The sequence below is a fragment of the Enoplosus armatus genome, chromosome 15 (genome assembly GCF_043641665.1).
Source record: "Enoplosus armatus isolate fEnoArm2 chromosome 15, fEnoArm2.hap1, whole genome shotgun sequence".
Lineage (NCBI taxonomy): Eukaryota > Metazoa > Chordata > Actinopteri > Centrarchiformes > Enoplosidae > Enoplosus > Enoplosus armatus.
The window spans coordinates 23,045,495-23,059,812 of record NC_092194.1 but is presented as its reverse complement, the minus strand read 5'-3'; the positions used below and the strand labels follow the sequence as shown (position 1 = coordinate 23,059,812).

The window sequence follows — 14,318 nt, the reverse complement described above, 5'->3', positions numbered from 1 at the left end:
GGATCACAAGCTCATTTGTAAAACACATATAATAGATGGAATAGTAGGAAAATGTAAAAAGATACTGACTAGTATTGGATGTCTGAGGGGCAGAGAGTAGGGAGCAAACAGGTAGGCTTTGAAAACTATATATATATTGGTCTAATCAGGTCAGTTCTTGATTGTGGATTATAGTCTATGAATCAGCGTCAAAGACATTATTTAAAAAGTACCAGTACCAGCTTTACGGCAGTAACATATTGGGCAAACTAAAGGGGACACAATGAGAGTCCTCCGGCTCAGAGCGTATTAAAACCAAGAGTTTTGGTTGGACAAGAGAGAATAAGGTAAATGAGATAGCAGATAAAATGTGCCAAATGTGCCTCTATTGTCCCACCATGGACACCAGAAAAAGTAAGGGTTGATGATTTAAACCCGTTAAAGAAGGAAAAGAGGAAAATACATCACAGGAAATTAGTATAAGTTATATGTTAAAGTTTAAAAGAGAAATAAGAATGGTCGTAAAATATAGCAAGGCTGATAATCAAATCAGAAATGAAAAAGAAATGGCAGGAGAGTGGGATTGAGGAAACAAGATACGACTGGAGTATTCAACGGAAAGTAGGAGAAATGAGCGGAAGCAATAGAAACAGAAAGGAGGACGACGTTTGGTCGCAACGGTCCACCTCACTACATCAACCATAATGAATAAGCATGCTAAAGGTAACCCTAACCCTGCAGACTCCAGCGAACAAGAGAGACACTCTCAAGGTCACATAAGAGGAGAGGAGGTCAGGTGATGTAGGATACAGTGATATATTCAGGCTATCTTCAGATTTTTGGAAAACACAGGAATGAATAGGATAATCACACTCCCAGAAGGTGGCTGTAATGCACCTAAAATCTGTTTGCCAACCGCCATTAGAAAACAAACGAAGAAGACGACGAAGCGGAACAAGAAGACACAGCAACGGAAGTGCAGAAGAAGAGCAGAACGTTTGTGTTCGTCTCGTTGGCTCCAAACTTCCATCAAACTTTAACAGAAACTTGTATTAAAACACCGGAACCAGAACATTTCAGCGGGGTTTCCGCCGAGAGAGAACCAGGACTGTTCAGCGGGACTCGGTGAGTTTACCGGCGGGTTCGGGTCTGTAGAACCGGTGACGGTCGTTAGCTACTGTAACTGTGCAGGTTAGCTAACAGGCTAACTGAGTGATTTAAACCAGAGACGGTTTGTTTAAACTGAACACAGAAATAAACCGGGTTCACTGTGTGTGTGTGTGTGTGTGTGTGTGTGTGTGTGTGTGTGTGTGTGTGTGTGTGTGTGTGTCTTGAATGAGCCAAATTTAAAACAAACTTAAGATTTAAATTGTCTAAACAAAAACAAGCTGCAAAGATACTACAAAAATCTGCTTATTTAATGTCTGCACTTACTCTGTCATAGTGATAGCGTAGACGTCCGTGAGACGTCATGATTGACTGTGGTGTGCTCGCTGTTCATTCAGTTATTAAAGCTACAGTAGGCAATATTATTGAATTATAATTTTGGTTGAAATAACTTATTTTGATCATTGCATGTCACTAACAATATGTAATTGAAGGGCTCATTTATAAGATGTGTATCTCTGAGCTCCTGCCCCTTTGTATTTAGTCTTCTAAAAAAACTGGACCAGGTCTGAATCAAACAACCAATCAGGGTTAGCTAGCACGTAATTGGCCAATCACTCGGACTCTGTACAAACAAGGGCTTCTACAGAAGGTTCCACTTTCTGGATTAGAGAGTGAATCAGAATGATTGGAAGAAAGGAATCACAACACAAAACCCCTGATTACCCTGATTGGTTGTTTGATTCAGACCTGGTCCAATCTTTTAGAAGACTAAATACAAAGGGGCGGGTTCAGTTAGATATTGTTAGTGACATGCAATGGTCAAAAGTAGTTATTTCAACCAAAACTATAATTCAATGATATCACCTACTGTAGCGTTAAAGACAAGCAGATCTTTCATTCAGTTATGACAGTACATGCAGACATGAAAAGACTCAAATTAATTTAATATTTAAGTGTGCTGTTTTTCAATTGATTTGTTTTGATCAGAGATCAGTTTGAGTCTGGTTTGGTTTACTTCATAACCCTGAAACAGACCTGAGACATCAAACACAGATCACATCAATTTACAGAGAAGAAAACGTATTAAGACCAAACTGTGATGTTCAGACACAGAACTGCAGATATGAAATATATGAGAGTAGAATATTACTGCAGTGTCAGCAATGACTGCAGACACAAGTACATCTGAACTCCGATCAGCTGTTGGTTCACTCTGTTGCTGCTCTGATTGAATGAATTATATTGTCGTGTGTTCAAGTCCTGTGAACTTTCTTTGTATCATATGTGCTGAACATTAACGTGTAGACCAGTGATGTTGATGGGCGTTCAATGTAGTGAGTCCCCGGGACCCACAGGTGGTCATTTGAGTGGGTCCCCAATAAAATGGGTGTTTTCTGACAAATTGTCACAACAGCGTGGGTGACTGTAGTCTGGCTGAACATAACTGGCCTAATTTTCCTTTTGATGAAGCATTTATTTACAAGCATGGGGGGGGGGGGGGGGGGCGGCAGTCTTAACGCATACAGTGTTATGAAGGTGTAATGGATGTGCGATATCTGCAACACAAAATAATAATAATTACTTCACAGTGGCATCAAATTTAGAATTTAACATGGTACACCACTTACATGAATGAAACGTCATACTACCAAATAACCACAAGGGGTCAGGATGAACATTAGTGAACCACTAGTACAGTACAAGAAGAAGGTCATGTGACCGGGACATGCCACGGTACGTTATTGAGTTCAATGATCCCTTGCACTGTTCTGAGCAACATGACAGATGCAGCTACCTCAACTTAGAAAACATGCTTAATCAAACAACAATTAGCATATAAACTGGGTTACACCTCTGCTCAGTGACTTAGGTGAGCAACACCTAATAGCCTGCTAATTACCACATATGCTTCTAAACATTATTGACAATTAGTATCAGGTTAGTATCAGTGCAGTGAAAGTTTGTCGCCATGATTGAGACTGTGAACACACTCTCGTCTGCACAGACAGTAGAAAATGATGACCAGTGGATTTATTTTTTGCCAGTGAGGTTTCTTTTGTTTATTTCAATGTTTTCAAGAAGCGTTTTCTTATTTTAAACAGACTTTTTGTGTACATTTATTTAAGTGACATTTAATAAACCAATCCATCTGTGATCCGACTGTGCCGACATCATCAGAGACTGCGGTAGCTTCAGAGGAAAAGACGTCTAATTTCTGAAAAAACATGTTTCCTCGATCCGTTTGTCTTCACGTCCTCAGTGGACAGACTGAGAGACAATGAAAAACGCAGTTCAGCTAGTGTTTCATCGTTATCTTCCCTCCTGCTCCGTGATTGGTCGTCCGGCAGCTCAGTGGATAATCTGGTTCAGTGTGGACTGTCAAGGTCAGTAACTGTTTGTTTGTTTGTGTTCTCAGATCAAATGTTTTTCCTGAAGACTTTTCCTCTGAGTCGACCTGCAGCTCTGCAGCACCTCCGACTGTTTTCTTCCAACACTTTACCCACTCTCACTCTGTTTACTAAGGTAACGATGAAACCTTGTATCTGACAAACTCTACTGACTGTGTTTACCAACAACAAGCAATGAAACCTCGTATCTGACCAACTGTACAGACTGTTTTCACTTTACCCACTCTCACTCTGTTTACTAAATACTGATGACTTCCTGTATACGATCAGACTGATAAATACCGATGTACTCCCTGATAATCAATGTAATAACATTAATTATTGATATTCGTCTCTGTAGGATCCGTGTCCTCTGTGTGATGAAGCTAAAGAAGTGCTCGAACCGTTCAAACACCGGGTGAGACTCTCACATGTTCGCACTTATTTAAACTACAGACAAACTCTTCTTCAGTTCAATGTTTCATTAGCGCCACCTGCAGATCAACTGTGTTTAGTCCTCTTAGATTCAGACAACTTTATTGAGCCCAAGAAGGCCAATTCATTTGCAGTTTGCCCAGTCCATACACACAACTCTAAAACTCACAGGGTAGTTGATTATATATGAGAGGCAACAGATCAACGTAATGGCTCAATACAAGGAAACAACGGGCAGCAGTAAATAAAATAAAACATTTTCTTATAATCCATATAAATAACCGAGTTTAAAAGAACAGTCAGTATAACGGTCATTGTAAATGACTACTGTCTGCGTTTAGTAGCCTGATAGCGGAAGGAATGAAGGACTTGGAGTAACGGTCTGTTCCCCTAAGGGGACATTATAACGCTGACCTGAGGTCAGTACAGTGAATTCACTGGACAGAACTTTGTCAGACTGGCTGATAATTCCTTTTGCTTTCTCAGCCACCTGTCTCTCCCAGAGGGAGCACACGTCTCTTTATTTCACTGTAACATTTTGGCTATTCTTGTCCTTCACTGACGACCCATTAAACCAGCAAATAAATGAAAAAGAAAACTTTCAATGAATGAAAAAGAAAATACATGAAATAGTAATCAAATAGTTATGGTTCTGCTTTATGTGAATTCTTTGTTGTCCACGCTTGTCGACTTTGTTCCTACATAATTATATGTGCCACATTTTGAACGATCTCGCCATGTATAATGCTAGCTTTTGGTTTGTGCTATTCTGCCTGGAATCAATAATTATTACAATAATAATTCCATAGCTTTTGATACGTTAAGGTCGAGGAAGTTATCATCGCTCCATTTGACAAAGGCAGGTAGGGCACAACCATGATCTGACTCCGAGCCCCGGAGAAGAGACAATTGGGCGATGTCATAGCTGCCCTCTTGAGTTGTCCTGCAGTGTTCTGTATACATAATAAAAAGCAAGGGGGACAGGACACAACCCTGGGGTGAGCCTGTATTTGAGACTTTGGTGTTGGACAAATGTCCATTCACCAAAACGTGCTGAATCCTGTCAGTTAGAAAATCTAAAAGCAACATCAAATCAGATTTGGGTTTCTCGAGGTGTTTATACACACTACCAAGAATGAAGAGTTCTGCATCCATATCCTTTTTAAATGTTCTCAAAGTTTTTAAGAAAAGAAATGTAAGCACAACAGCTCTAAACTCATTTAAATTTTTTGATTTTGGGATGGGTATTATAGTGGAGATGTTTCTAGGTTGTAGGTATCTGGCCAAGTTCAGCACATCAGGAAGAGTTTAGTGAAGACCTCACTAAGCTGTTCAGTACAGTAGTGCAAAGTGCGCCCACAGATTGCATCAGGACCATAGACTGTATATAAAGATGGACGACATGACAGCTCCCTGAAAGTGAAGCCAAAATGTCTCGATCGAACTAAAAAATCAAAGTACACGTCAAATAGATTTTTCCCAAAGATGGTTTCTGTCATTTTAGGTAGTTCTTATCATGCTGATGTTTGTTAATTTTTTTCTGTGTTAATTTTTCTGATCAGTTTGGTTTTAATTAGTCAGTAAAAACGGGGTGAAACGTCATGATTGACAGCTGAGACTGGGTGGGCGTATGGGTGGGACCTCCATACCGCAGCTGCACCCCCCCGATCACCACTGCGCAGACTCTGGCTCCAAATGACGTCACCAGAGCAAGATGGCAGCGGCTGTATCCGCGAGAGTTTGGCTTAATTTCTGTACAGTGGGAGGAAGTGGAGATGTGTCGGCCATCTTTATATACAGTCTATAATCAGAACCAGCAGCCTTCCTGATGTTCACTCTATGAAATAGGGAGGTTACACTATAGTAATACCATTCTGAGGTACCATCTAAGCATGGAAACATTTTCAGAGAACTTATTTCATTACGCATTATACTGGAGACAACCTTTTTTTCCAGAGGATGGCCCATATAAGAACCAAACAAGAAAAAAAAAGCAGTGACATTTTTCAAATACTCTACTGTGAAAGACACAGGAAGTTTTCTTCTTGTCTGATCTGTTTAATTGTCTGTGTTGACAAACTTCAACAGAGACGAAGTTCCAAAATGTGTCATTTGTACAGAAAGTTCTGGAAGAACTTTTAGTTTCTGTTGAAGGAAACAAAGTCAGAGAAAAGATTTACTTTTCGATTGAAATCCAACAGAGAGATGTTCTAAACTGTCTCTCTGTCTGACCTGTGTGTCTCTCTCTCTGTCAGTTTGTCTTGCAGCAGGTCGACATCAGTCTTCCAGAGAACAGAGACTGGTTGGACATGTACAGGTGGGACATACCTGTCTTCCACCTGAACGGACAGTTTGCGATGAAACATCGCATGGACGTCGTCCTGCTGGACAAACTGCTGCATGATGCTGAGACACGGAAAACATGACAGTTTGTTATCTGATTTATTTATATTCAATAATAAATAAATAGAAATAATAAATAAATGTGTATTTACGTCGTCTTCTTCTGGGTATATTATAGAAAACAATATAATCGTATGTGGAGGCTCAAACAAACCAGTCAGAACAGCCCCTCACTTGGATGTCACTGATATTTCTTTAACATTTTATAAGTCAGAGTTTGATCAGGTTTACTATGTCAACAGAGAGGGTGGGACCAACGGTACTGGCAGCCAATCAGGGTAGAGCATCATTAGTGATGTCACTGTGAAGTTTATGAGGAAAAACAAGCCACAAATCAGGAGTAAAAATTATGTTAAAAAAAGTTTGGTGCTGTGAAATAGAAATTATTCAGCTGAAAAAGAGAAGAAGCTGCTGGATGAACAACAGACAGAAGACATTTTTTGTTTTTTTTATTTATTAATACAAAAGGGAAATTCCACTTCACATAAATCACAAAAACAAATGACTGAGGCAAGAAACAAGTCGTCAAAGGCCAAATTATATTAAATAACTAAACTACACTAAAGAGAAACAACATTGTTCTCACTCGCAATACCCCTGTATTTTTTTATATTGTATTTCTATATCTGTATTGTATTTTCATTTTCCCTTTTCCCTTATCTATTTTAACTTTTAAAAAACCTCCTGTGGACAGTTGTAAATTAGCCTTTCGCTACAAACTCTAAATACAGTGCATTTGGTGCTTGTGTGTAATTGTATATTGCAGTTCCAATGCTATTGCTATGTCCAATAAAATAAAATAAATGTATATCAGTATAAACTTTAACTAAACTATGAAAATAGAATAAAATATAAATTGACAATAGAGACTTTAATATTTACTGAATATATACTGTAATGACAGTAATATAATGTACACAATGTAAAGAAGTCAAAGCATCCACACATTAACAAAACGCTTAGTTTACAGTCAAACATGTAGCACAAACATCTGAGACTGTTCATTTCACTTATCTCTGATGGCAATTAACTGAAACATAAAGAAAACCAGGAAGAAATACATTCTGCTGCAGGTAGACGAAAAATAATTTCAGTTCAAGAAAAAACACCTTTTAAATCTTTTATTCTGAACCCTGAAACCTAAACCTGACTCACCTGAGCCACCTGACTCACCTGATGCTGTGCACTCATCAATATTTAACCTGCTGATGGTTCAGAGTCTCTGGCTGTCAGCCAATCACAGCCCTCCTCCACCTGTGTGACCTGGAAGTGCTGTAAGGTGGTGTAGAGTGTTCTGGTTGTCATGGAGACGGTCAGGTGTGTTTTCATTGAGGTGACGGTGTGTTGATGGCGTCCAGCAGCAGAGCTGAAGATGTTCAGTTTGCTCTGCAGAGAGCAAAGAAGAAGATCAGCAACCTTGAGCAACAACTGAGCAACAAGTCAGAGAGATAAGAGTTCCATTTATCTTTAATCTTTACACCTGTAACAACAATGTCAGTGTTCTATTTATCTTTAATCTTTACACCTGTAACAAGTATAAGAGTTCCATTTATCTTTAATTTTTACACCTGTAACAGCAATGTCAGAGTTCTATTTATCTTTAATCTTTATGCCTGTAACAACAAATATAAGATTTCCATTTGTCTTCAATCTTTACACCTGTAACAACAACTAATGTCAGATTTCCATTTGTCTTCAATCTTTACACCTGTAACAACAACAAATATGAGTTCCATTTATCTTCAATGTTTACACCTGTAACAACAACAACAAATATAAGAGTTCCATTTATCTTCAATCTTTACACTTGACAGACTACTACTGACAGACTTATGTGAGATCTGCAGCACATCAGTAACAATACACGATACAGTACACAAAATGTATTAAGGAATGAATCAGGAACGACCTGATGGTTAATGAATCCTTAATGGGTAGGTCCTGAATAACTTGAAGATCATATAGTAGGTAAAGATGATCAGAGAACAGACTGGGAGATGAGGATGTTCTATGAGTCTGTGGTGGCCAGTGCTATCCTCTATGCTGTTGCATGCTGGGGCAGCAGGCTGAGGATAGCGGACGCCAACAGACTCAACAAACTGATCCACAAGGCCAGTGACGTTGTGGGGGTGGAGCTGGACTCTCTGACGGTGGTGTCAGAGAGGAGGGTGCTGTCCAAGCTGCGGGTCATCTTGGACAATGTTTCACATTCTCTCCATGACGTACTGGTCAGACACAAGAGCACCTTCAGTGGGAGACTCATTCCTCCCAAATGTACAACGGAGCGCCACAGGAAATCATTCCTGCCTGTGGCCATCAAACTGTTCAACTCCTCCCTAACGGACTGATTCTCGACTTATTTCACCTGTCAGCAGCTACTACCTCATTATTTATTCTTTAAATGTCACAAGTGCAATACATACAGTGCTTAACAAATTTATTAGACCACCACCCAGTGTAAGGTGTTTGCCACTGCTGCCCTAAATTAACAGTATTGTTGATTACCAAAATATTTTATGTTTCTGTAATGGTTAATCCACCAGTATGTGCGAGCCAAGCTCTTTAATCAAAATGATATCTTAATGCTAAAATATAGTTTTTGTTGTTATCCATGAATTCTCAAATTTACTGTTTTATAAAAAAGCAGACAAAAATAGTATAGCACATTATTATTTTTTGATTGAGATGCCAAATTACAGTTATTTACTTGCATTCCTGAACAGAAAAATTTGTTTAGTGGTTGCAAGAATGCAAGCTGTTATCAGGGCCAAAGGAGGTCATACAAAATATTAAAATTTTTGTTAATATATGTGAATAAGGACTATTTAGTTGTTCCAGTTTGTTATTTGCCTAATATATAACAATACAATTTTTAGTTTGAAACAAGTTTTTGACAGATTTCTAAAATATTTGTGTTTTCTCATTTTTATGACAGGTGGTCTAATACATTTGTTAAGCACTGTATATATACATACGCAACCGAGCAATACATACATAATATATATGTATACACGCATATACATACATATACATTGTTATTGTATATATTTTTTACTTTTATTTTTCACTTAAATATTGTAAATGTATATTTTTTTATTTTCTATTTCTTTTTTTTATATTTTTGTACATACTCTAATTTCTAAATTTATGCTACTTTCTACTCTTGAATGGGAGCACCAGTAGTGTATAATAAAGTAGTTTTGATTCTGATCTGAGATACTATATTAATGAATCATTAGGTAATGATTAGTTCACATGTATCCGTGAATCGGATTAATGACCACTTTCTTCATAAATCGGTACTGATCAGCTCTGAACTAGTAGTCACTCATTCATTACTAATTACTTAATAATTAGTTACTTTGTTTGTGCACCCCCAAGTTAAGTTGTACATCATACTGAGTAGTTCCGTGGTTATGTGGTCCTTCGTTACTTCATGATTATCTGTCCATTTATATTATAAGTTTTGAGTGGACTTAAATAGTTTAATAGTTGAAGTCCAATCAAAGCTTCCATAAAGTAATGATCTGGATGATCAGCTGAGGGTGTCAAAATTGAGGATCACAGAAGAATGCTGGGTAATGTGTCACAATGTGGTGCAGATTAAACCACCAATAAGCTGCAGGAACCATGTGACTTGCATGTCATGAGATCAGATGTATAGGCTGACTGGGGATCAGTTCAGTTTAACAGTTTCTACCGAACTATACTGGTCTCCAGCAGGTGAATCACTCTGTTTACTGGTCTGACTTGAAACTGAACCAGTTTAACCTGTGTGTGTGTGTGTGTGTGTGTGTAGTAGTGAGTCTGTCCTGACGTATGAACAGTGAACTTGCTGCTCTTTAAACATGTTGCTGTTGTTTGAATTCTCCAGATGTACAGTATGTCTGATAAACAGATCCAGGATCGTTCTTTGACTCGTCAGTAGAGTTACACAGCGCTGATATCTGATGTGAATGACTCTGTGTTTCTGATGTGAGGCTGTGTTTTATGTTTCCAGAGAAACCAGTTCAGAGAGTACAGTGGAGGCCAGTCTGTCAACATGGACGCCCAGCAAGGAGCTCAGGGACTCTCTGGTGGACATGTACACAGGTAAAATAATACTACTGCTACACATGTACACAGGTAAAATACTAATACTGCTGCACATGTACACAGGTAAAATAATACTACTGCTACACATGTACACAGGTAAAATACTACCACTGGTACTCATGTACACAGGTAAAATACTACCACTGCTCCTCATTTACACAGGTAAAATACTACTAGTGCTACACATAATAATAGTTTAATAGATAGATTAATAGTTTTATTAGTATTAGAGACACCCAAAGGCATCCAAACATGGCCAAAATATTTCCTGATAGTTAATGCTACTGTGAACAAAAGACAATGATACACCCACATACCTTGTGTCTCTGGCACTGTGAACTTTATCTTTAGTTAAAACATCGGAAATACAATAACAGAGAATTGTTAAAAACAGTTTGAGTAGAAGGAAGTTGGACGGAATGAAATGAAAGATATAGACAGGATGTAATAATGTCAGGTTTGTGTTATAAAGGTTAGAAAAGAAACAAATTCTGTGTTTAGGAAAACAGTTTGATTTGTAGTTTATGGGCAAGCATCACTGCTGTACTGTTTCAAAGTATTTTCCTCCATCTGATCATCATCAGTTCAATAACAAAATACCAGCGACGAGTTGTAATGAGTCAGTTCGTCCACCAGGTGGAGCTGTGGTCCTTCAACACTGAACTCACCAGCAACAACATACAAAGAAGAGGTCAAAGGTCACAGCACACACAACAACTGCTGCAGGAATACCACCACTACTACTGCTAATAATAATATTAAACAAGGTATCTGTCCTACAAAAATCCTAAAATGTCTGAATGGGTATTTTTGTTCTAGTATTTTTAGACCAAACTGAAGTTATTCGTTATTCTTAATACAGGTGAATATAGAATACATTTTAAGTTTTTAAAGTCAGTTATAAAAATGAGGCTCACAGGCTTTCTAACTACAAATTAAAGTACAGACATAACAACAATAAAATGAATAAATACAACATCATAACAGAACATGATGATTAATAATCAATAATACATTATCTAATGTTATTGGCTGGTCTATTAGAGAACAATAAAGATTTCATCTCAACACAGTTTTTAATGAAAATTCAAATCACTGACTTAAATAAAATGAAGAAACAGCTTCCGTCAGTTAAACGGTGTGAATTTTCAGTTCCCTCAGTTAGAGTGGGGAATGTCTGAAACTGTTCGTGTCCGGGGTGGGAGGGGTAGGCCACAATCTTCCCTGCTTGCCTCAGGGTCCTGGAGGCGTACATGTCCTGGAAGGTTAGGGTGGAAGCCAATTACCTTCTCAGCAGAGCGAATGATAAGCTGCAACCTGCCCTTGTCCTTGTCCTTGGCAGCAGCGTACCAGATGGTGAAGGAGAAGGTGAGGATGATGGTGCACTTATACACCACCATCATTGTCTTTGGCAGGTTGAACTTCAGCTGCCGCAGGAGGTACATTCTCTGCTGGGCTTTCTTGGTGAGGGAGCTGATGTTCAGCTTCCACTTGAGCTCCTGTTGATGATGGTGCCCAGGAAGTGGAAGGACTCCACAGCGTCGACTGGGAAGTCACACAGGATGAGTGGTGCTGGGTTTCTTTCTGAAATCCACTACCATCTCCACTGTCAGAAATACTTTATTTATTATCAGAAATACTGTATTGATCCCTGGAGGGAAAGGGTTAATTAAAAAAAAATTTGAAATTACAATTTTAAAAATTAAGAAATCAATTACGCTCTTAAGAGCGTTGAGCTCTAAGTTGTTCTGACTGCACCAGGTCACCAGATGGTCAATCTCCCACCTGAAGGCCGACTCATCCCCACTAGAGATGAGTCCAGTGAAGGTGGGGTTAGCTGCGAATTTCAGGAGCTTGGGGAACCGATGACTGGAGGTGCAGCTGTTGGTGTACAGGGAGAAGAGCAGAGGAGAGAGGACGCAGCCTTGAGGGGAACCAGTGCTGATGGTCCGGGAGTCAGAGATGTGTTTCCTCAGTCTCATGTGCTGCCTCCTTTCAGTGGAGTCAGTCAGCTGGGAGAGCTTGTTCTGTAGTGGAGCCTGTATGATGGTGTTAAAGGCAGTGCTAAAATCCACAAACAGGATCGTGGCATAGGTTCCTGAGGAGTCCAGGTGCTGGAGGATGAAGTGGAGGGCAAGGTTTACTGACCTGTTGGCTCTGTAGGCGAACTGCAGGGGGTCCAGGAGAGGGTCAGTAATGGATTTGAGGTTTGACTGCACAAGGCACTCAAATGACCTCAGGGACCATTTAGGGACAGGGATGATGGTGGTTTTAAAGCCCTAGAATTTACAAAACAAGACAAAACAAGGCACACCAATACACCGTGGCAGCCATCCGCGGCACCATCTTTATTTTCATTAAATGGTATGAAAGTCAGGTTCCTTCAGTGTGTCATGGTGTGAATGTCTCTCTTTCTTCTGACAGTAATCTGATGATGAACAGATCCTCCAACATGGCGGAGTGTTTCCTCTGTAATCTCCTGTGTAAATCAGTCTGGAGGAGAATGGTATATTTGGATTTTGACTTCCTGCTTCATCAAACATGTTTGCAGTGAAACGTCTGAGAGGTTTGATGTTAACACAGAGGATGAAACCTGCTGGAGATCAATGACAGCCATGATTAGTTACTACGGCAAAAAAGAAAAAAGAACGAATGGCTCTCGGAAAGGAACAGAGCCACAACATCCGGCTCCCTTCAAAGAGCCGTAATCGCCAATACACCTGTTGATCTCTCGCTCCATTTTACCCTCACTCGTGAACAAGACCCTAAGATACTTGAACCCCTTTGCTCGAGGCAGTAACTCACTCCCCACCCAGAGGGAGCAATCCACCTTTTTCCGGCAGAGAACCATGGTCTTGGAGAAGCTGACTCTCATCCCCGCCACGTCACACTCAGCTGCAAACCGCCCCAGTGCGTGCTGTAGGTTACAGCCTGATGAAGCCAACAGAACCATATTATCTGCAAAGAGAAGAGACGCAATTCTGAGGTCCCCAAACAAGACACTCTCCTCGCCCCCGGCTGCGCCTTTAGATCCCCATACTCCTGCAGTACCCCGTACAAGACTCCACTGATCCAGGACGGAATCCGCATTGTTCTTCCTGTATCTGAGGTTTGACACTCGACAACCAGGTTATAATGGCAAAATGTAATCATTAAATTGTTTACAAATCAAGTGATGTATATTAGTTAGGTTTTAATAAACCGGATAAGTTATAGGCCTACCAACCAGGTTTAATTATGAATAAATAAATAATTAAAAATTAAACCATTAAAAAGTAGTCATATAGTTGTGTTTCTCAGGTCCCACTGGCTTTGCTGCAAGTAATTATGGGAGTTTCTTTATGTCTGCTTTCAGATTCAGGGTATATTTTTATTACATTGGGAAAATTCAGTTCATTTCTCAGCCTGGTGTTTGGGGCATGAGGTTAGGAAGAGTAGTTCTGACTCTACCTCTTGTCTGTTACACTGGGAGCAGAGTCTCTCTTCTGGCAGCCAGCTCGGTCTATGCTGACCCTTCTCTACAGCCACTCTCTGAGTGTGTACATAGTCAAGTCATATTCAAGGCAATTTTTTTTTACTGTGGTCAGATAATTTGCTGTAGTGAAGTCTAGGGTCTTAGGGTTCAGGATCAGATAACATTTTAGTGTTTTTGTTTAGTGTTTTCTTCCAATATGTGATATAGTTTTCTTATAGTTATGTTGGTTGATAATTTGGTTTGGTCTGATTGGGTTGGTGTTTTTGTCTGGACAGAGCCTCAGGACCAGCTGGCTGAGGGGACTCTTTTCTGGCTTCAGCTCTTGGCAGGTTAGGGCTGTGTGATGGTGTGTCTGGGGGTCACTAGTTTTTAGCTGATTGTGAAATCTAATTGCTCTTTTTTGCATTTTCAATATGAGGGGGTATTGGCTGATT

General features: G+C 39.6%; 1 protein-coding gene across 1 annotated transcript; it reads left to right on the top strand.

Annotated features, from left to right (window-relative positions):
• The first annotated feature begins 968 nt into the window (after positions 1-968).
• c15h5orf63 (chromosome 15 C5orf63 homolog) lies at positions 969-6,384 on the top strand. Its single transcript, XM_070920484.1, has 4 exons — positions 969-1,104; positions 3,506-3,612; positions 3,838-3,894; positions 6,167-6,384. The coding sequence occupies exons 2-4, from the start codon at positions 3,511-3,513 to the stop codon at positions 6,335-6,337; spliced, it is 330 nt and encodes a 109-aa protein (XP_070776585.1). The 5' UTR covers positions 969-1,104; positions 3,506-3,510; the 3' UTR covers positions 6,338-6,384.
• The last annotated feature ends 7,934 nt before the right edge of the window (positions 6,385-14,318 follow it).